Source organism: Vulpes lagopus, chromosome 7, assembly GCF_018345385.1.
Source record: "Vulpes lagopus strain Blue_001 chromosome 7, ASM1834538v1, whole genome shotgun sequence".
Classification (NCBI taxonomy): domain Eukaryota; kingdom Metazoa; phylum Chordata; class Mammalia; order Carnivora; family Canidae; genus Vulpes; species Vulpes lagopus.
This window is the reverse complement of record NC_054830.1, coordinates 115,139,888-115,164,593: the sequence shown is the minus strand read 5'-3', so window position 1 is coordinate 115,164,593 and position 24,706 is coordinate 115,139,888. Positions and strand designations below refer to the sequence as shown.

At 35.1% G+C, this 24,706-nt stretch overlaps 1 protein-coding gene across 1 annotated transcript in view; it reads right to left on the bottom strand.

Annotated features, from left to right (window-relative positions):
* Window positions 1-24,706, bottom strand: part of FBN2 (fibrillin 2) — a 244,367-nt gene that overhangs the window by 84,905 nt on the left and 134,756 nt on the right. The window contains 9 exon segments of the mRNA XM_041764048.1: window positions 1,714-1,839; window positions 4,416-4,541; window positions 6,118-6,171; window positions 9,000-9,152; window positions 14,718-14,840; window positions 16,697-16,819; window positions 17,677-17,802; window positions 18,703-18,822; window positions 23,756-23,893. Coding sequence (XP_041619982.1) covers window positions 1,714-1,839; window positions 4,416-4,541; window positions 6,118-6,171; window positions 9,000-9,152; window positions 14,718-14,840; window positions 16,697-16,819; window positions 17,677-17,802; window positions 18,703-18,822; window positions 23,756-23,893 — 1,089 coding nt within the window.

Below are 24,706 nucleotides of genomic sequence, written 5' to 3'. Positions count from 1 at the left end.
GGATAAAGGCAGTGGAAAGGAGTGCAGAAAACTGGAATAAGGAAAAAAAATACAACTCTTGAAATCTATTCTCCCATCCTCCAAAAAAATGAATGGAGGAAATATGGCTAGAATATCTTTTTACAAAGTAAGTATCTCAGAGCAATTCTGAAGGATGACGGGTGTCAGAGTGGGTGGAAATGGGTGCTAGTAGGAAACATTCTAGGTGAGTATATTGGCAAAGCCTGAGCTACTCTGAAAGGCAGTTTTTCTATCTGACAGAAAGATCTTCAAAACTCTTAAGTTTTGAGCAGTTTTGCTCAGCTATGGAAAAGATAAATCTTCAAGTAGGATGAAAGTGAGCCCTTTTCTTTGAGGATCTCCTCCAAAAGGACAGTTATCAGGACTAAGTTTAGGGAAAGTACATTTTATACTGAAGTTTTCTTATTTCTTTTTTCCAGGCTAATTATTGTTTTTCAATGGCCCCTCCAATTCAATCCAAACTTAGAACTGCACGTTGTAATTGCATTTCATTGACTTCAGCTGAGTCATTTGTGTTCTTGCATCTTGTTCAAGTCCTAACTTGTTTCTGTTCACAAGAATGCTTTGAAATGAAACAATAAGATGAAGACAGAATGTTAACATCTTTTTGCATCATATTACTATTGCTGTTTTCTTGGCTATGGAGTCACTACGAAATAAATACTTTAACAGATAAGGAAAGGTCTGTTCAAATTAATTAAAGATTAATTTTTTTTTTTTTTGTAAGTGACTTTGGCAGCAGTTTCTGGATTTGAGAATGTCATCAGACACTTCTACAGGCCCACACAGTGAGACTTAAAAAGAACAATGGCTAGTAGTCATATAACAGATTATTCTGAAGTACACAGTACTTTGATCAAGAAACAAAAACATAATTGAATGCACTGCTTGCTCAGCTGGTATCTCGGCGGAAATGAGGCGTTTTGTCATGTAAGCCACTCACATAACATCCCTTGTACAGAAATGTGGTTGGAAGAAAATGAAGATATTTTTTAAACAGTGATTTATGACCTAGAAACCCAAACGATAACTTTTAAATCAAATGAAAACGACAATTTTCTTAGACTATAGATTTATGTAAGGTGGCCATATTGACTCAGGCCCCAAATATTTTATGGGCCAACCTCTGAGATTTATCATTCATTTCATAAATAAAATGCCTCAAGGCTGACTCTACCACTATGATTCAGGTCCCCCAAGGTCAGTGTGAATATGTCCTCGTATTTTTTAAAAGGGGAAAAGAAAACATACAAAAATCTGCCATTTTATTTTAGCAAGTAAAACAAACTCTTTGCACCCCCCGCCTCCTACCCCAGCCAGAACTTCAAAGTGTTTGTTGATATTTGATCTGAATGGAACCAAACTGATAGATTTTGTAAACTGGGATAGGTACATGCTCTTTTCTTTTTCTTCCTCTCTTTTTTAAGATTTATTATTTGTTTTAGTAATTTCTACAGTAACATGGGGCTCAAACTCATGACCCCGAGATCAAGAGTCACATGTACTGGCCGGGCATCTCAGTACATGCTATTCCTAAAACTGGCAGATGAGCTGAAAAAGATTATTATATTTTAAAAAACATTTAGATAATAGTTTGTTTGCTATCTTTTTTCATCGATGTACTTGACCAACGTCCATGCATATCTCTTAGTGCTTACTACTCACCCCGATGGTGAGGAAGATGGCTCTTACCTTCACAAGTCTCAGTCTCTGTTCTGAACACGTACCCAGGGGGGCATGTACAACTGTAACTCCCGGGCGTGTTTCTGCACAGGCCATTGTCGCAAAGCAATCTGTTGACCAAGCACTCATCGATGTCTGAAAGCAGTCAGTAGAAGACAGGAGACAGGCATAGTGAAATGAATAGGCCAGGGACCAGCAAGGTTCTATTTTTATTTGATTCCTCCCCTCACTCCCTCCTTGATTTCATCTCTCCTTTTAATTTATTTATTTGTTTGTTTATTTATTTTTTTCATCTCTCCTTTTAAAAACTCAATATATTTTTAGTTGAATATGGTTGATATACAGTATTCTACTAGGTTCAGGTCTGCACCATAGTGATTCAGTATTTACATACATTAGGCAATGCTCACCATGGTAATAAGTGTACAAACCATACAAAGTTTTTGCAACATTGACTGTATTCCTTATGCTGTACTTTTCATCCCCACGACATATTTATTTTATAACTGGAAGTTGGCATTTCTTAATCCCCTTTGCCTACCTCACCCTTCTCCGCCTGCCATTCTTAGTCTTTCTGTGCTCATAGCACATTCATTGATCTTAAGCAAAATATATTTGGTTTGACTCATATGGAACATTTCTATACTGGTGGCTACTGTGAAAATGTTTTGAAGCTCTTGGAATGAATATACATCAACATACACACACACATATATTATATATTTTAAAGCACCAATGAAATATATCAAAAGATTAAACTCACTTGACTATGGATTTATTTATATGTAATAAAAATAATAGATGATTTTTAAAAACATTTTTTCTGATTAAAATTCTAATAAAAACACATTAAGTGGCAGTTAAACAAAAGGTGTTTACTACTCTTTTTCCATTACGTTTTTACTTCAGAAACAATTCATTATTAGTGGGAAATTAATGATCTATTTTGTATATTCCTTTAATGGCCTAGAACAGCCTAGAAAATATTGTCTACAGCTCAGATTTAAGAAGCTCACACTGAGTTCTCTCTTCCTATCCACACTCACTTTTGCTAATGTAGTTAATAACAGAAAGAAATAAAAGTTGCAATTTGGAGAGAACAGTTCCTTCAATTTATATTGTTTTAATCTTGCAAATAACAATTGTGCCTTACCAAACAATATGCACAATATGTTGTGAAAATTTGGAAAACACATTTGATATGATTCCATCAGCTCTGATAAATATTATTTTCTGTATTTTATCTGATATTTTCCTTTGAGTGTCATATTTTTGCTCCAATTCTGAATTTTGAGTTTTAAAAACTAACTCTATATTTTAAGCATTACCATAAACTTCCCTATTATCATATGTTGCATTAAGTGGCTGTATTACAAATAATTTATCCACTATTCCATGCTGTGGGTTAAAATATGTCCCTCAAAAAAGTTATGTTGAAGTCATAATGTGACCTTATTTGGAAATAGGAATGTTTAAGAAGTAATTAAGTTAAAACGAGATCATTAGGGGAGGCTGTAATCCAACATGACTGTCATCCATAAAAAAGGGGAAATGATGTGAAACACAGCAGGAAGATGATGTGAAAATACCCAGGGAAAAGATGGACATGTGACCACAGTGATGCATCTACAAGCCAAGAAACATCAGGATTGTAGGCACACACCAGAGGCTGGAAGAGGGAAGGAAGGATCTTCCCCTGGAGCCATGAGAGAGAGCACAGCCCCCTGGACAACCTTGATTTTAGACTTCTGACTTCCCAAACCATGAGAAAATAAATTTCTGTTGCTTTAAGCAACTCAAATTTTGCTACTTTGTTACAGAAACTCTAGCAGACTAAAATTGAAGTTCAGCTTAATTTTTATTTTAAAATGTAATTTTAATTTTTATCAAAAATATTCATATGCCTACTCTAAAAAGTTAAATAATGCCACAAACTGTGTCAGTGTGTAAATGCTCACCAAATCTCCCTGTTTTCAGCAGTGTGCCTGTATGCTTAACTGTACTTGACTACATTTATGTCTTCAATTCAGGATCATGTGAATATATTCAATAATAATGAGCCAGTACTGACAAGTGTAGGAAAATGTATTTCTAAGTACAGTCACCAAGACATGAATATAAGAGTCATCAATGATCAGATGTAACAATGATTACATATGATGGATTTAAAAACATTCATTTTATAAAAGTGGACTCGAGTGCTCCATGAGAAAGTCTACACTCTTCACAAATTCTTAAGTACATGAACTGAGTTTTCACATTCTCTTATAAATTACAAAAAGAAAAACCTATCTCAGTAATCATGTTTGGGTAAGTTGCAGTAACCAGTTGTTTCTTTGTAAGTCAAAGTTTTCAACCTGTAATACTTTATTTTCTTAACTTACTATTATCCATACTGCCCTGTTAATTCTCAACTTCTCAGTGAAAAAACTTATAGGATTAAGATATGTGTAAAAATACAACAGGCCAATAACTGGGTACACATCAATTCATTTAGGAAAAGAATGATTTAAATACTGAGTTATGCTACTAAAAAGTTTGTTACTGTGTAACAGAATTGGGTGGATTTTTATTTTTTATTTTTTTAGTAAGAAGGAAACAAGAGGAACTGTAAGAGCTGCAGTTTTATTCACTTATTTGTATTTACATTTTTCTTAGAATCCATGGAATGAAACTATACAGTAGGCTCCTGGATAGTCAGGGCAACTTACCAATACAGTTTCTTCCAGATGCATCTGGTTCATAGCCACTGTTGCAATTACAACGGTAACTACCACGTAGATTTTCACAAATTCCATTGGCACATATATCGGGATCCAAAGCACATTCGTTGATATCTGCATTAAATGTTGGAAAATTCAATGCTCACAGACATTTTATTGTTTGTTGACACATGTAGGTCTAATAAAGACCGCTCAACATATAAACTGCTTAACTCTGCAAAACCACAATTTGCCTGCCTTTCAGAAAGGGAAAGGAAATGAAAATAAGGAATAAGAGAATAAAAGTGGGGGATTACAGGATAATTCCATGGTAAGTTAAAAGAAAAATGAAGGAGACTGGCAGAAATAAAAAGGACTAACCCATGTAATGTGCTGGTATTTATGATAAAATTAATAAAGAAATTTATAGCCTCTTGGCTCAAAATCCAAAGGAAAACTTAACTTGATAGGTATTATAACCATCTAATTAAAAGACAAACATTTATTAGGGTGACCTATATAATTTTATGGTCCCCAACGGCATGGAATATTTCTATTTTATTATCATTTTTTTTACAGTCAAGTAAGTAATATGATACTTAATAAATATTTCTCATTTTTGAGAAGTTAAAATTAATGGAGAGGACAGTTCAAATGTGGATGCTTAACAACACAATGTTTTACAATAACCCATGAACAGGACTACTCTGTCAGCTATGGGCAGTAAGACTCAAGGAGCAATGTGCTTGTTTGTAACAACCTTGTAGTTCCCACAAGTGGCTGGCTCTGCTGGGGACTATACTGAGAAGGGATGAAAAATACAAAATCAAATTTTGATCACTATGCTCAAATTTTAATCCTAACAGTTGTTTTCTTGAATTTGGGTGACCTTAACATATGCCAGAAACGCCAGCTTTTTCATTTTTGGGAGAAACATCCTTGTAAAAGTTTGTTTCTTCATTCTGGTTTCTGATGTTCATGGCAAAGATGCAATATTGCTGTAACTAATCTATAATGTGTCTAAAATCTTCTCAAACACAAACGGAAAAGACTATATATGTAAAGTGAAGACTACCAGTATCTTATAGTTTTCTTTAAAAATAATACGAAAGAAACTATATGTATATACTCTATGTATACAAAAGAACCTTAAAGCTATAAACACGTATTTATTTAATATTCAAGGTTTCAGAGTGGAATTTTGTAAATCATCTTGATAAGTTTAAAATAAGAAAATGTCGACAAATTTTACTTCTTTACTTAAATTTAAAATCCTCTCAGTATTCTTAGGCATCAATAATCTTAACAACATATTTTTAGGGTAGTAAATCCCAAACCTAATTCATATCAAGTATGTCTTAAAGATTTTTAAAATGTCAGCACCAATTTTTTTTTAATTTAAAATGACTCACTTTTTAAAAAAATCTAAGTACCAACTCTAGTTTCTTCCTAAGCAACAGTACCCACAAAATTATGGTTGAAGTTTGTCAGGGACATTTTCAACAATATGTAACAGATAAGTATTTATCTGCTAGGAAATATGCACATCTACATATTAACATCCTAGCTTATAACCACTGTTCTAAGAGATAATTTATCTTATTATTTTACACTGATATATTTTTAACATATTAAATACATTCATATTCATGTTCTAATCATAAAGCTATCAATCACATAATTACTGTAAGATTGAGAATTGAATAGTTACCTCTTCCATCCACAGTGATACCTACTCCACTACTACAAAGACCATGGAATTCAGCTAGAAGATCAAAAAAATACATAAATTAAAATCTACCTCTCCATACACATGTTACTTACATCACTCCAGAAGTACCATGAAGAAAAATTACTAGTAATAATTTTTAAAATGAAAAAATTATTATTTTCTAGCACATAGAAATATAGCACATATTGTAATAATTCCAAACTCACAGATAAACATAAAAATAAAAACTACTGTTATTATCACTCTGAACATAGCTAATATATTAATAAATGTTACAAATACTTTCTATGTATGGAAACTAAAAAAAACCTCCAAATTGTATTGTAGAGAGTGCTTTTTCATTATTTTCTCTCAGTAGCAAAATTATAGTAGACAATACTTAGTCTAACAGTATTTACCATGTGTCTGGTATTATTCTAGCATTTTACCTCTAATAATTTATTTACCCCTCCCAATATTAAAAAGTGGATATATTTTTTATTGAAGTGTAGCTTACACACAATGTTCCATTAGTTTTAGGTGTACAACATTACAACTGGATAATTTGATATGTTCTGTTGTGCTCACCACAAGTGTAGCTACCATTCCTCAGCACACAACATGGTCACAGTACCACTGACTGTATTCCCTATGCTCTACCTTTCATCCCTGTGACTAACTGATTCCATAACTGGAAGCCTAAACCTTCCACTCCCCTTCACTCATTTGGCCTACCCTTCCACCCCCTTGCAACCATTAGTTTGTTCTCTGTATTTATGAGTCTGCTTTTGACTTTATGAGTTTGCTTTGTTTTGATTTTTAGATTCTACATGCAAATGAAATCATATGGTATCTCTCTTTGTCTTACTTCACTAAGCATCATACCTTCTAGGTTCATCCTAGCCATCACAAATGGTAAGATCTCATTCTTTTTCATAGCTGAGTAATATTCACAAATTAGATACCATTATTTCCCCTCTTTGACACCTGAAAAAATTGGGTCAGAGATGGAAATGATTTGCCTAGATCACAGAGGTTTAAGAGGGGAGCAGAGTAGGATCCTCTGCACTTTGTCATATACATTTATGTTAATATTCCATTTAAATATAGACTAGTATTTTTTTCTGTTATGTAGATGTACCACATTTATTCAAGCCATGTCTTAATGATGAGATCAGGTTTGTCCAACTTTTAGCAATTATAATAAATAATGTGAAATTCTATTTTATCACTAGGTTAATCTCTTGAAAGTAAAACTGCTCAGAATTTATGCCTCTCTTTAAGGCTTCTGCTAGTTCTCCTCTTCTTACATGTCCCCAGGTTAGCCTTCTAGCAGTACGAGAGAGTACTCATATGGGCAAAAGCAAGCATCTAAACTTTACCAATCTAATAAACAAAAATGATACCTTGTTTTAATTTTTTTTTTTAACTTTAGCACATTCTATCACTTGGTTCTCTACCATTGGCATTTGTTTTTTTTGTGAAATCTTGTTTGTGCATAGTGCACTTTTTTCTACAGATGATCTCAACTTCCCTTACCAATTAATGTAAATTCCTTACAAATTAAGAAACACATTTTTCCAATTTATATGTGTATTTTAGTGTCGGCTTTCTGCTCTGAGAGTCCTTTATTATTACAAAATAACAAATAGTTAATATATTCTATCTAAAAGAGGATTATTTCGTAAGTCTAGTGCAGGGAGCTAATTCCACATTTTTTTCCTAATATTTATCAACAATATTCATTACTTCGATCTTTCCTTACCGATATCTTTATTGTATCCTACATTCCCATTTATTGTCACATCTGTTTCTAGATTCCAGATTTTATTAGTTTACTTCTCTTTTTTTATCTAGTCTTGTTACCAATTTCTATACTTCTTTTGTATATGCATAATTGACTTAAATATTTTTAGGGCACAATTTCCTACATTAACTCTTCTTGTTTTTTTAAAAAAGAAGTTCCTCCTTTCTAGAGAACTCTGATGCTTTGCTAACATTTGAACAATCCACTTAGGATTCTCAAAAGAATTACAAGCCATTTCCCCTTGCTAAAACCCCTTTCTTCCACCTTCTATCTGGAATGTTCTTACTCTTTTTTTCAAAACCAAACTGAGCAGACACCCACCCCCACTCCTGGCCCCGTGGAGTCCCTCCCAACTTCCCAAAACCACTTACTGTTCCTTCCCCTTCATGTTCTCCCAGTTCTCCGTTTCTGTCCTTTGTAAGGCACTAACCAGTATAAACTACTAAACTGTAGTTTATGTTTGCCTGTCTATACTTCCAACTATCCCTAACTTCAAAGAAAAAAAGAGATTGCATTTATTGTTGAATCCCTATTGTACTTACACAAATTCAGTACAGATTTTGTAAACATATAGATAACCACGAGTCACAGAATAGTCAAAGAATTAGACCATGTAATATGCATGTATTTGTGAATAAATCAGTAAAAGTGTTTATTACTTGCTGGAACTACTGACAGACTATAGACTAAGACTATGCTGTGGAAGATGAAATATAAATAAATATAATCAGGCTCCTATGAATTTATTATAACCTTGAATGTATCAAGTAGATTTTATGCTATTCATCTTTAAAGTGATATGAAAGGTCAAAAACAGGCTAAGGCATCCAGGTTTAATTGTAATCTGTTGTAACAATCCTAATTAGGTCAGCGAATACATTCTTCTATTCCCTGTATGTACTTTGCCCAGAGATCATAGGTAAATACAGGCCAAATCTCCTCATTCTATGCCTCACATACCAACACAGATTTTGATTTCTTCAACTGAAAACAGAGCTTATGTCCTCTTTGGCCAGATATCTAATGTTACCTTTCTAGATTCTTTACCAGATGTGAAACTGGCCAATGGGACTACCTGAATTTTTAGCAGGGCAGGGCTGGCAGGGCTCTCCAAAACCGTAGTCTGGATTGGCACAGCAGCATTCAGACTTGGTCACCGCACCAGGGAAAGGACGGACACACACTCCCTTCTTGATCCCACCGTAGCATGTACTGCGCATGTGAGTATCTAAAAGGAGGTAAAAGAACAATGATTCAAAATGTTGATGGAGATAAAGAGATTTCAAAGCTGAGGGCTTCTTTTCACCTAAGTGGCTACTAGATGGGAAACTTCTAGAGGGCACCTGCCACTTCTCTTCTTCTTTCACTGGCTATCTTATACTCAAAATGACACGTGTTATTTCCACTTTGGAATTTCTCAGGAACAATGAAGTGCAGGATGGTAAACAACCTTGAGAGGACACTACTTGGGAGAAATTTCTTACTTCAACTTTCTGAGTTAGAAGGCTTTTCTTGCCAAGCCCCAGTTGACTACTGTGACTGGGTCTTAATCTCAGACTCACAAAAAAGCCAGGTGTAAAAATAAAAGCCACTGCTGTGTGTCCTCAGTGTTGTGTTTAGTGGCTCTACAGACATAATCTTGTTAAACATTCTGATCACCAACTCCATAGGACAGTGATCATTATCCATATTTTAGAGATGAGGAAGACAAGATTCAGAGGGATTCTGTAAGTAGCTCCACGTCCTAGACTACCCACTGCTCAAGCTGGAGTTTATACTCAGGCTACATGACTTCCAACGCTCTTCCTGTTCCTGTTGTGTCATGCTATGTCCCGAAGAAGCATACCCTGCTTAGGCTCTTGCTCTGAATTCTCATAAAATATGCTACAACTTTATGAGACAGTAAATGGTGAACTATAAAAAACGAAGATCACCAGAGAGGCCAGAGAAGCAGCATGATTTTTAAACAGTATGCTGACATAGTTATTCACAACTTGTTAGAAATAACTTCATCTACTTATTATAGAGAGTAACCTACTGAGTCACCTACTGCTTATGATCTGGTGATGTTTCTCATTAAAATAGTGAGATTTACAGCTGCACTAGAAAATGAGATGTGTGAATGCTCACATGGAAGAGGACATGAGATTTACCACAACCATCCTAGAGAGAGGACATGTTGTCCCCTTCTGCTTCTGCTGAGATGAATTCTGGCAAAGTCAGCTCCAAGTTATGTGTAAGAGTAGGACTTGACTCAAAGACAAATATGCACTAATAGAAGAACATAGTTTAGGATTTACAATATGATTTTTGTGAGTTCCTAGAATGACATCTATCACCTCAGAAGGCATCAAAGAACAGTTAAATTTATTTCTGTGTTCATGTTGAGAACATGATCTTCATACAATTTTTAAAAGCAAGTTGATAAAAAGCTATGGTACTCACTGGAAGAGTGAGACACATTGTATACTGGTATGGGTTACAGATTAACAAAGTTGTTTAGAATACCCAACACAATAAGGTCCATGGAAGAGAAAGTAATGTACCATATGTGTAGGTTTTGGGAACATGAATTGTCCTGGGTTCTGGTCCCTGTGTGATGGATCTTACCTAAAATATTTAACACTTTTCTCATCCATTAAATAAGGACAGAATTTATACCATAAATGAGAGTTGTTTGTGAAGCACAAAGCACAGTATGTGAAACACATAGGAAATACTCAAAAAACATGATGACTACTTTACTTCTCTCTTCTATTTTTCATGAGGACAGTCAACCTTTAACTGTTCAAAGGAACCAGATTGGAATCTTAGTTCATTTTAACTAAGACACTGCTCATAGGTGGACAAAGGAAGAGGCATTGAAAGCACCATCACATAAATATTTTGGTGCGGGCCTGGACCTAAACACTGCTGAGCTGTTATCTTTTCTGTGCTATCAAATTTCTCCATGACTTTTCTTAATTAAAGAATAGAATTTTTAAAGGATTTTCTCAGGTTCTACAACTGCTGGTAAAGTATGCATAGATGCAAAATGTTAATTTTATTCTTTTTTCTTTAGTGTCAACTTTTCTTTATTGCTTAAAGTAGCAACTCCAAGACATCTATGCCCTAGAGGTGAGGCCACTATTCTAGTTTAATAAAACAATAATAACTGCAATAGCTAATTTATTGGGCATGTTAAATTCCAGACCCTATTCAGAGCTTTGTATAAATAAATCTAATACTAACTTATTTAATTCTCAAAAAAACTAATGAGGAAAGGAGGCAAAGAAAAGTAATGTACCTTGCCCAAGTCCATAGAGCTATTAAGGACCATAACTAGGATAAAGAAAATTAACCTTTCAGCTAACAGAAGTGTCCAACAGTGTTGATAATGATATCAAAATACTCTTAAGCTAATGTAGGAAAAAAGGAAACTTAAGCTGAATTCCCAAGGGGCTAAATATCAAATAACGAGGTGAATTTTGAGACTATATCCTGAAGGAAGTGGATATGGGAAATCACTTGCCAGGTCCTGAAAACCCTCCCAATATAGACGACATCATTTGAAACAGTGACAATTAAGAGAGGACTTTTTGAGGAGGAATTTTTTTTTTTTTTTGTCAAGAGATAGATTATGCGTTCATGAGTTTGGGGTGCTTCCATCCTCACCACTGGTCCCAAGAGAACTTTCCAGGGAGCAGGTGAAGAGCTTTGTGCCCGGCTCTGCCTGGGATTCCTACAGGCAGAAGTGAGTGGCTGTAATTCCTACTGGAGGAGCAAGTGACATCCACCTCTATTCATAAGGTTAACAGGGCAAAGGATGGCATGCCACTTGGATTAGGCATGGGCCACATGAAGAGAGGGTCCTAGGGACACCTGGGTAGCTCAGTGGTTGAGCATCTGCCTTTGACTCAGGGCGTGATCCTGGGGTCCTGGGATCAAGTCCCACATCGAGCTCCTTGTGGGGAGCCTGCTTCTCCCTCTTGCCTATGTCTCTGCCTTTCTTTCTGTACCTCTCATGAATAAATAATAAAATATTTTATTTATAAATAATAAAATATTTATTTTATAAATATTTTAAAAATATTTATAAATAAAATATTTATATTTAAAATAAAATATTTAATAAAATAAAATATTATTTTATAAATAATAAAATCTTTAAAAAAAAAAGAGAGAGGATCCTAAAGCAATGGCATGGAGGTGAGACAATCAGAGAGAGCCTCTGAAATGGATTGCTAAAAGACCAGAGAGTGGGCCAGGAGGGCCCCCAGGAGCAAAAGGCAGTGTCTGCATCTCAGGAAGGGCAGCTGAATGCTTCCAGAGGAACTATGAAAGGAAGGGATGCTTTAAACACTGGGGAAGCCCAGAAACCTTGAAGCTATCCTAGGAAAGTCACCAGTGCTTCTGTCTTCTCACCCTTCCTCCTGCACTTTGATCCTTGTGGAATCAGAAAATATCTTGCTCAAGAATGTCTGAGCTCGCAAGAGAAGCTGTAACTTCAAGTCAGGTTTAGAATATTATTATATGGTACCAGGCATTCTAATTTATTAATTTAGATTGTTTTCGTTACATAGATTTAAGAATAGTAAAGTTAGGGGATCCCTGTATGGCTCAGCGGTTTAGCGCCTGCCAGGATCAAATCCCACATCGGGCTCCTTGCATGGGGCCTGCTTCTCCCTCTCCTTGCCTGTGTCTCTGCTTCTTTCCCTCTCTCTGTGTCTCTCATGAATAAATAAACAAAATCTTAAAAAATAATAATAGTAAAGCTATAGGGTTGCCTGGTTTTTCTTCCTTACTTATTGGGTAAATAGCTTCTACTGAATAAATTTAAAGATACATTTTAAAAGGACGGAAGAGACTAAATATAGTTGCCTTTTCTTTCTGTCCTGCCTATGTGTCATGCTTCTTCAACATACTAGTTACAGTAATAGTTTAACAATAGTAATAGTAATACTTTCTGAAGATAAAAACCGACATCTCAGTGTCTAAGGAAACAAAAATACATAAAAGATAAATCTAAAATTGAAGCACTAATCCTAACAATAATTCATAGTAGTGATTCATCTCTAACTTCAAGAATCAACACATCTCAAAGGCATCACCAAAGGCAGAAGAGATGAAAAAAAATCTAGCATGTTATGGGAACAGCAATATATAATTTTAGACACAGAACAAATGGTGTTTTCAAAAACTTTAATTGACCACAACTGTGAAAACCTGAAGGCTTTCCAACAATGTCTGACACCTTTTCAGTATGTGGATGAGAAAATGCAGATTTGTGTTTGAAACACGGAATTTCTTATAACTACTTAACGGAAAAATAATTTCTTCCTCCAAAACTGGTTTTTATACTCATCATAGATTTCAACAGAATCATCTAGGTAAAGGAAGGGGGCAAGTGCATTCATTAAAGTCAGTGAAAATAGCTCTCGTAAGCAGGAAGGAGGTACATTCTTCTGGCTGCTGTATTTAAAATACCTCTGAACCAAGTGCTGACAATCTTGTAAGCTGAAATAAATCCTAGACTGGAGACAGTGGATGAACTTAAGTGGACAGATTATTTCCATCTGCTGTTGCTTTTTCCCCCTCCCCCTTCTTTCAGGACCCAAATGTTTTGATTGTCATAGAGAAAAGTATTATCATCTATATCTAAGAAAGAATTTCATTTCTCTCACCTATGCTCTTAAAGCAATGAGTTTGCAGACTGAGTCACCTGAAAAACGGAGGGTGCACAATGGCTAATGCACCCTAGGGATCCTATGAAAGCCCTCTGGAGAAATAAGTGAATTAAGCTTTTACAACTAACTCATTCTGCTGGTGTCATCAGGACATTATGGTTGGGTTCTAAAATGCTAATGACATTTGTGATTTGTCTGCCTCTTTAAAGCTGATGCCTACTAACCCTGGTTTGCATGGAACCCATTTGGGAAGAGCACCCTCTTAAAAACAGTGAAGTTATTGGGAACGGTTTATTTTTTTAATTTATTTTTTATTTTTTGGGGGGAACGGTTTAGAATAAAATATATATTCTCTCTCACACTCTTCCGTTTCTATAGTTAGCTGCACAGTGATGAGAAAAAAAACTATGTGAAAACATTTCTACCTTCTGATATAAGTCCAAGTTCTACAGAAGTTACTTACATTTTACAGTGTGTTTGAGTAAAAACAGGGTTTATCCCCATTTCATATCTTATTTGTTTAAAATTACAAAATCTAAATCTATTTTTACATAAAGCCTCAGTCAGCTAACATTATCAAGTACCTTGATTTGAGGATACCTTTTCTTTTCCAACATTTCTGACTTGCATCTTATCAGAGCCTTCTGCAAGGAGCTTGCTGGGCTCACTGTACATTTTTTTTTTAAACCATTTTACTGAGGTGTAATTCACATACCTAAGAGTTTACCCATTTAAGGAATATAATTCAATAGTTCTTTAAAAATATATTCACAGATACATATATCCATCACTACAACTGGTTTTAGAACATTTCACTATCTCAAAAATGCCTTTAGCCCTTAACCTCCTTGGCACCCTTGCCCTCTCTTCTCTAAGCAACAATAATCTGCTGTGTTTCTGTATGTTTGTTTGCTTTGGATATTTCATACGAATGGAATCATATGCTACCTGGGATTTTCTGAGTGGCTCCTTTCACCGAGCATAATGTTTTCAAGCCTCATTCATACTTGCGCATTTATCAATACTTACTTCCTTTTTATGGCTGAATAGTTCTCCATGGTACGGATCTGTCTTTGTTTTTCCAAGATCATTTGGACACTGGGGCCATTACAGAATGGTTCACTTACCCACACACACACGTCCATCTACACCCACAGCCAGACCTGGGGGACAGTCACAGCGGAAGGACCCTTCATTGTTGATGCAGTGCCCATTCATGCATATTCCCGGGGTCTGGCATTCATCAACATCTGCCCAGAGAGAAGCACAACCCAGGCCATTACTGGGTAAATTTAATATTATTACAGAGTTCATCTGTTGTCACCACTCTAGACTGTCAATCTTTTGTTTTCCATTGTATAATTTGTGGAAGGACACACAGATGTGATAACAAATCTTTTATCTAGATACAACTCTTTCAAACACATTTTCAGAAGGAATGACTGAAACCTTACCCAGTAGGGGGAAAAAAGAGCCTCACACACTCATTTTTCATTATTTATCTGCCAATTTCATTTAATATTAGATTATACTTAATTCAAGTTAATTAAATGAAACTCATTCTTAAAACTAAGGTAAATGTTTGTCATTACCTTTTATTTACACTTACATAAAATTCAAATAAAGAGAGATGCTGTTTGAATATTAAGCTGATCCTTTCATAGTAACAAAATAGGGGACCATCTCTCTCCCTCTCTCTTTTTTTAAAAAAAGGTTTATTCATTTATTTTAGAGAAAGAGTGAGCATGGGTGTGGGGAGAGGGAGAGAGAATCTCAAGCAGACTCCCCGCTGAGTGTTGAGCGCAGAGCCCAGTGTGGGGCTCGATCTCACCACCCTGATATCATGACTTGGGCTGAAATCAAGAGTCAGACTCTCAACTGACTGAGACACCCAGGTGCCCCATGGGGCATCTGTCCTAATTTTCAACCTGCTCGAGTTTAATCAAATATAACCCAACAATGAATGGCTTCCCTGAAAGGCAAAAATAGTCTTCAACACAGGCCACCAAATCACGAACATTTTAAGATTTGCAGATTATAGTATCTATAGTAAGGAAATAAATTAAAAAATTCCAAGACAACAGAAACTGTTGAGGTCATATTTATATGTGTATGTAAGTTTCTTAGGCAATGCTAAAATAAAGTTACATGCTGTAATGTAACACTGAACCCTGGAACATAACACAAAATTCAAATCCTGTCTTGAGACATCTCAGTCATAAGTTGAAATAAAAAAACTACAACATTTTTATTGAATAGTATATTCCCCTTTCTCAAATAGTCAAGACAATATTTTTTATTCAGAAACACAAAAATCAGTCTTGATCTTTCTCTTTTCAACTCTCTTTCTCTTGGAATTTCATTGCAATTACAGGAATTAGCTATAAGTATTACTTGGTATTCAGATAAGTTTGTGCAATTGAAGGTAGAAAGGATTCAAAGAGTTGATTTCATCCAAAAGGAGAAAACTGAAAAAAAAAAAAGAAGCAAAATTTGCTCCATCTTACTAAATTCTAATTGTGAGTATAAACTAGATATAATCTTATTCATTTCCAAGAGGCACTTCTTTTGCTTACTAAAATTATTGCTAGAGCTTAGTCTTCAAAATGGCTTCATAAATAAAACTGACAGGAACATTCAAATTATTTCTTCAGTTAGTCGATACAAGATTTTTAGATAATGATATAATGATTTTTAGATTAGTTTATGGAAAATATGTAATAACAAAATAAGTAATGAATGATAGTGGAAAATCTAGTTCTCAGAGCACAGAAATAAAAACCTTTCAAAATTTTTTCTTTTTTTTATTTAGGCAAAGAGTACAGAGAAATTACTTCTACATTGTCTCTTCCTGACTTGCTAGAACCAATCTGTCATTCCCTTAATTTTTCCTACACCATTGTTATTTTTGTAAAGATATTACTGTTCCCTAGACCACAATGTGTGTTTTTCTAGGAAGCTTTAGACACCTGCCTTACTGAATTAGAAAGAGATGTGAATAATATGAAATCCACATGAAGAAACTGAAGTAATTCTTGCATGATTCATTCAAATAAAAAAGATGGTTTCAATCATGGTTACTTTCCTATCTCAAAGCCATACATACCAGTACAGTAACGCCCATTTGGAGCCAAGACAAATCCTGGTTTGCAGATGCACTTGAAGCTACCATCTTCATTAATGCACATCCCATTCAAACACATGTTGGTAGTTGTACATTCATCATGATCTGCAGGAGAGCAGAATGACTTACACCATGGCCTTGGGGGAACTGGTTCCCTCTCCTTCCACAAATAACCACCAATCATATTCCACTACATAAATGAACCATGTGCTCATTGATTTTTTTTTTCTAATGTGAATGCCAACCAAGTGAGAGCAAAGAGGGTGGAGAATGTGAAGGACCTTTAGTATAAGGGATATATATAAAGGAAAAAAATTAAGTAAATGTTGTGCTTAGTTGTTACTAAAGCCACATGAAAAGAGCTTTACTTTGATTAGCAAAAATGCTTATATGATTTCAGGGGGGAGTTTCTTCCGTAAGGGAGAATACAGCAATGATAAATGTCAATGCAAGTGGAATGATCTGGACTTCCATTAGTGGGTGAAATACAGTGTGTTGCTGTGTGAATAGAGTATTTCTGTGGGATGCCGGTATCTACTTCACTGCCAGACATCACCAGGACCTCAAATTTAGAGATTTGTTTATCACATATGCCAAACATTTCTATATTCACCCAGACTGGAGGTCAGGAGGAGACCTTTTCTGATCTGTTGGTGTTGTAATGGCAAAATGTAAAATTCTGTAGGTGCTAAAACTACCACCAAGAAAAACCGCTACTTATAATTAAACATATACCACACAGAAAATTTCCAGAAGCAGGAAATTATTCATTGTTATAACATTTCTAAACAATCCATCCTTTGACTTTGTTTTGTGTTAAATGCATTTGTATTTTACCTAAGTCATCTAAAGTATTCTTATATGTGTGTTGCATAAGCTTTCATGGAAATAGTATATATGGTTTTAAATAAAAATGTATATCCTTTAAAAATCTTTTGCAAGGGGGCAGGCAATTTCCATACCAACACAGTTTTTTCCATCTGTAGTTAATTCAAAGCCAGCGTTGCAAATGCACTGGAAACTTCCATCTGTGTTCACACACCGGCCGTTTTTACAAAGAACCCCATTCTGGATGCACTCATCAATATCTGGGACAATGAAAAATGGCCAAATATTATTCTTTTACAATAACCACAGATAAAAACAGTAAGATAATAAATGTGATGTTCAATATTCAATTTTTTACATGTAATATCTAAGATCATGTTGCTTCTTTAGACAAACTTCCATCTGTCACCAGATTTTTTTTTTATAGTCTTGACTTGTAGTAGCTGAAGAGGAAAAGAAAGAGAAAAATGGGATGGGGTGTGCTGGGAGGCTAGATGAGGGTGGACAGTGCAGTTCAAAGACTGGTGCAAATATTTTGGACACAATGTTCGAAGATATCTAAAGCTATTGAGTAAGAACACAATAACTTCAAACTACCTGGGTTAAGAGCAACATGATGAAGACTGCTAGGCAAGCTTAGCCAAGCAACTACCCATGAATGAGTAGGAAATGAAAAAGAAGATAAGCAGAGTCATCTACAGAAAGAATTCTGCAATGAATTAGCAGTGAGAGAGTGTGGAGGATGGTGGACGGGGAGTATGGCAACAAAACTGTGAATCAAGATGAGGCCTGACTTGGTGTTGGAGTACATGTGAGGTTCAAAGAAAACAGTAGTTGAAAACGCCTATAAATCTTAAGCTCCGTTAATCAGAGAGCAGGAAGGCTACCGATGTTACTTGGAGAAAGGAAGCGGTGTTCTAAGGAAGGAAGACAAACTGAATTTTCTGCAAAGTCCGATATCATGTTGCCAGGGTTATACATGCAAACAGTGTTCATGCATAAAGGAAGCACATCTGAGGGGAGTATAAAATAAATCTGTAGTAATGCAACAGCACTTACTTCATTCCACGTCTTATTTTAATAAATTTACTTTTAACCTCAACAGCCCGGGTCACTATATTTCATGGAACATTTTCATATGTGAATGCAAACTGCCTTACCAATGCATGCTTGCTTAGTAGGAGTCCTCTGGAATCCAGCATGACATTTACAATAATAGGATCCAGGTGTGTTAACACAATCTCCATTAGTGCAGGGATTTGATGTGCATTCGTCAACATCTGTGAGCAGCAAAAGAAACCATTACAGACTTCACTCCATTCCTAGAAATGTTTGTTTAAAGTACATTTAGGCCTCCCCAATTTGAGAGAAGGCCAGTCAGTGGTAATAGTCTAAAGAGTGGAGTATTTATAAATGAATGAAAATTCCTCTCTTCAAATACAGAGTCCAGTCTAGAGATTTACAAAAATATTGCATATTGGAAAGCATAAAGGAAGTTGCTTTAATCGAGAAATAATGATTTTTCAGTTTGAAAAATGCACAGTGATTAAAAACTCTGAAAAGATTTTTTTTTAAGCTGACTCTGGAAACACATAGCCATGAGTTATAAAAGGCTCTAACACTTATACGTAGCAATCTGGGCAAGTTAATAGTCTCCTCAAAGCCTTGTACAGTATTGGAAACCCAAGAAAGATGTTCAAAGATATATATTTATAGATTTATGCTGTCATTTTCATTAGTTTTAAAGAAAGAAATTGACAGATTGTGGAATTTCTTTATTATGTCCTCAATTAGATATGTAACTATATATGCACTGAGGCTTGGTTGTTTGATATAACAGAAGGTGGAATAGAAAATGGAAATTAATTTAAACAAAGTCTGTTACATTCAGCAGCCTTGGGTTTCTTTAGGATCTTACAATGGACACAGGAAATTTTTGCATAAACCAAGTTCAATGCAAATACTAGCTCAGATCCTAAATGTGAGAAACATTACTGTTTTCATTCAAGCTCTCCTAAGGCTTGATTAAATGCAAACCCATCGCAGAATTCAGGGACTTTAAGACCAAATGGCGGACTGAACAGTTTGGACTGCTCAGAGTCCAGACAAATTACACATGCCAGAGTCAGAAAAAGTTAAATTCATCTTCTCTCAGCAATGCCCACTAAATATAATTTTAAATGCTAGTAAATTGAAAACTTTGCTGGCTGGTGAGGGCATAATGACTTGCCATTTCATATACATGTAGAAGCTATTAACATATACAATTTCAGCTAAATTGGAGAGCACAACAATCAAATGAATTCACAGGTTTACCATTTTAATAAACAGATTACTGCTTTCACAGATGTTCTTAAAAAATGAACTGTAATCTATCAAACTCACCAACCTCATTTATATAAACATTCAGACTAAATGCAATTAAGCCCTCTCTAGTAAAGGAGGGGAACAAAAAAAAAATCCCATAGCAAATTAAATCAAAACAACAGAGAATAATAGGATTAAATGCTTTTTCAATTCATCCAAGGGCGCCTTCAGCCCATTAAGATTAACTTACATTTAAACTTTTGGTTGATAACATCAATTCTACTGAGCCAAAGGAATGAAGCAAAATGAGAAAAGACAGAGTTCAGAGCATTAGCAAGCATATAAAGTATACTTTGGACTTTCGAATAGTAATTATCACCTTGAGTTTGCAGTTGAAAATGACTTAAATTCTCTGGTAATATTGAAATGCAACAACTAAAAACATGTTTCAGAAGCTTGCTTGTAAAGCTGTTCACTGTAAAACTCAATTCTAGTGAAGAACATGACACCATGCACCCAACCCCCTCTCTTGAGGTAAACTTTCCAGGAAGCCAGGTTACTTTTCAGGGCCTTTTCCTTCCTTGAGAACCTGTTTCCAAGGCCTCTCAGTGCTAGGACAGCTCTGCTAATTATTTTGCCATTACAGTCATAATTCATTTCTATTTCCTTAGCCCCTTAGAGATCACACCAAGGGTGACAGAAAGATAGAGTAGTTCACTGACTTATTTCTTCTTTAGAAGTGAAAACACTCACCAAAAAACTATTAGTGCATTTAAAATACATGACTTTCAAATCCCATTTGTTTTGGGGGATTACTGTAAGATTTTAAGTTGTAGACTAATCACAAATAACCACTGTCATGTTATGAAATGTACACTTCATGGCTCCTGATTCTGAGGTGTCACAGCCTAGTACTTCCAAATGATCACCTTTGTTTTGCCTTGTGTAGAGGAATGGGAGTACTTAAACATTACAGTCTGTGCACTTTAGTTTCTTCCTATTGGGACTGAGTATTCTTAAGCAAAATTCACAGGATTTTTAAACTCCTAAAATAAATGAAATAATTGAATGAGGTTGATTATCAAAATGGTTACATTCTCAGATACTGTTGGGTGTTGGTGTAAGGATAGTATTCTTATAAAATGCTACTAATAATAGAAATCATAATAAAGAATAATAATACTTTTCAAGTATTTTATATTCCAATTTAGCCAACACTTAATTGGCAAGGGCTCTAAGATTACCTCTGGCCCAAAAGAAACAGGAATTATTTCTTACTATCCCAAAACAGAATGATGTGAATTGAATCAAATCCTATTGCTAACAGTTGTTTGTCTTATGTAGACATAAAAGAGTTGCAGAAATACATTTGATAGCAGGAAAAGGAGAGAAAAACATGGTAAGTAAATAGAACATTTTCAGGTCTCAGGACTACTTCTTATAATAGCAAAATGGATGTGATTTTATTTTCTTTGTCTGTGATCCTTTAATAGAGTTATTATCTTTTCACATTATGACACTTCATCAGTATCTAACACAAGTTCCCAAACAGCAGGGGCAATTTGTTATTCCTCAAAACAGTACAAATTAGTTACCACTCTTATCTTGGGCTCCTATAAATTAAAACACTAGATAACTTATATCTTTTTAACTTTTTCTGATATCCTAACCTTATTATTTATAACCTCAAACTTATACAGAGTACTGAATTAAAAATACTAAAAACTAGGGCATCTGGATGACTCCATCAATTAAAGCAACCGACTCTTGGTTTCAGCTAAGGTCGTGATCTCGGGGTCATGGGATTAAGCACCACATTAGGCTTCAGGTTTAGCTCAGAGTCAGCTTGAGACTCTCTCTCCCTTTCCTTCTGCCTCTCTCCCCTGTTCACTCACTCTCTCTTTCCCCCAACCTCTGAAATAAATAAATAAATCTAAATAAATAATAAATAAACCTAAACTTCACTTGGGTTTTAACTTTGCAGGACAGGAGGATGAGATCAATCTAGAATGCAACTGTTTGTAATACTGCTTGGGTAAAATACACAAATTTGAGATATATTAACACATTAACTGTACAGACATGCAATCCCAATGCTACTTTAGACAGTTTATGAAAGCATCCGTAGCAGCCCTTCTCACATGAGTTTCAGAAAAATAAGGACCTATTATTACCTTTGGACATTCACTTTATGTGATTAGCTCACATCCTCTGCATCTGGAGTTATACTACCTGTGCATCACCCTTGGGAAAATTGAAAAAATGGTTACTGAAATCACTTTCTGCAGGACTAAATTTACTAAAGGAACCCTTGTTGAGGAAGCTGGTTGGAAGAATGACTCCAGAAACAAAATTTGTGATCCTTAAAGATAGTTCATTTTATATCAATGGTTCACAAAATCCCCCAGAGTACAATTGTTTTAATTAGGTAGAAAAAAGTACATGTGGATGCTTATATGAAATAAATGGTGGTCTTTGGCTATTTTGCAGAAAAGATTAAACTTTTGGCCTACTTTTATTTACTGGTTAGTGCATCATGAAGTGACATATGAATGCAAATATTAATAATAATAAAAGAATCAAATTTCAGTTCGATACACTGTAATTTTATATGTATGTATGAGAGAAGATATTTTATATATTGTATACTTATAATCATGTTTTCTGGTAGGAAAGTCAATTTCAAGTCACATAATAATAAATATATCCATATTTCATGGTATTCCACTCCCTACCCATCCCGGTCTATCACTTCAACAAACATCCAGTAGTATCAGATAAGCCAGGGCTGCTGCATAGGGTTATACTCTAAATAACCCTGGGGTGTGACATTTATACATAAATGTGACCATTATGTGAATGGTCCCTTTATAGTTGTGCAGTGCAAAACCTGTGTAACTGCAAGGATCGTGAGTTAAAGGTTACTTAATCATTCTCAACTGTATGTAGTTTAGAATGATTAGTTTTTCCAAAACATATTTGGCTCACATTTTCCTTCATAATCATAGTACACTTAAAGCTTTTCAGTTTATCCTGGCAAAATTTGATACTCTCTGTTCCTGTTCATCTATATGACAGAAAACTGGAATCCAAATCAGGTATTTAGGGTTATGCTAATTACAAAGCATATACATTATCATTTGCTAAACTACTCCTAAACTAAAACTACTCTCAAGAGGTCATCAAAACCCTCTTCATCATAAAATCCAATAGCTTTTTCGGCCCTCATTATATTTGATTTTTCTGCCACATTTCACACTTGTCACTACTTTTCAAAGGGTATCCTTGCATAGCTTCAGTGACATAATACTTTCTGGAATTATTTTGCTATCTCATCAATGGCATCAGCAAATTTTCTTTAGTGGGACTCTGTCGCTGTGGCAGAGGGTTCTAGCCACAGTACTACTATTATCTTTCCACTCTTGCTGTGGTTCAGCCTGGGTGATAATACTCACCCTCAAAGTTCTAACAGCCACTGTACATCACAGATGCCTTGATTTATAACTTCAGTTCTGAACACTCCTCTTAGCTTTAGACCTTTATAACGCAATGCCTTAGATACCTAACACTCAACATGTCCCTCACCTGGGGCATGTTGACTCCTCACCTATCTCGTCCCAATCTGTACCTACCTTCCTCAGCATGGTAATGACCACCATATACCTAGTGCTGCTCAGCTAAGAAGGAAGGAGAAAGTGAGGCAGACACAGAAATCATAATATACAGGTCAGGAAAAACTGAGAGATTCATAAAGGGGGTTATTTGAGCAGGAGGTGCACACAGGAGACACAGCTTGGAAATTAGCTTTGCTTCAGAAGACTTTCTTTTAAAATGATTTTCACTCTAATTTGTCTCTACAGTCTTAAAGCTATGAAAAAATGAAGGATTAAAGAATCATGAGCTTACCTATGCAGTCCCCGTTTGAATCCTGCTTATATCCCATGTTGCATTCACATCGGTAGCTAGACACAGTAGGTATGCAACGCCCATTTAAACAGAGATTAGCATGGTGCTTACAGATATCTATCGTCTGGTTCAGAATAGCTACAGAAAATCAAAGTAAAAATGGTATTTCAGCATTACAACATGCAGCACTTTTATTAAAGTTGAATTTTTAAAAGGTCTGTTCATTAGGTGTACATATCAAAGGCTCACATTATTCTCTATTTTATTAAAACTTGAATGTTGAGGATCCAAAAACAATTCCTGAGACACATGGTTGTAATGTGCATTTGTTAAGTTATACATCTGGAAACTGTGCCCATAATGATGTCTTTTCAAAATTTCAGCAATGTTCTACTGTACATTTGAATGCTTTCCATTTCTTTTTCTCTTTCTTTTCTTTTCTTTTCTTTTCTTTTTTCTTTTCTTTTCTTTCTTTCTTTCTTTTGTAACTGTGCTGAATATTCAGATATAGCAAATAGGCTATATGCCAAAAAGAATAAACATAACACTGTAGGACATCATTAAATATTATTAGCAAGAGCAGTTCTTACAAAAAGAACGAACTTAAATGTCAAGTACACCAATGCCAGTTCTGGCCTGAAGCCCAAGTTATTCAACAAAAAATAAAAAAGGGTGAGGAAAAGAAAGATATTTCATTAAAATATTTGGATAGGCACAGAGCAAGACTTGTTCAGTTTATCTCAGTTGAGAAATGGTTCTGGAAAATAATTCAAGGGGTGTATGAATAGGGCAACTCCAAACAGCCAAATGAAATACACTGGAACCAAAAACATGCTCTTTAATGGCGTCATCTGGACTGGAGTATGACCATGCTCTCATCTTTATTTTCAAAGAGGGTCACTCTTCTTTTCTCCAATTTAGAAAGTTTATGGAACAGAAAAATAATATTTT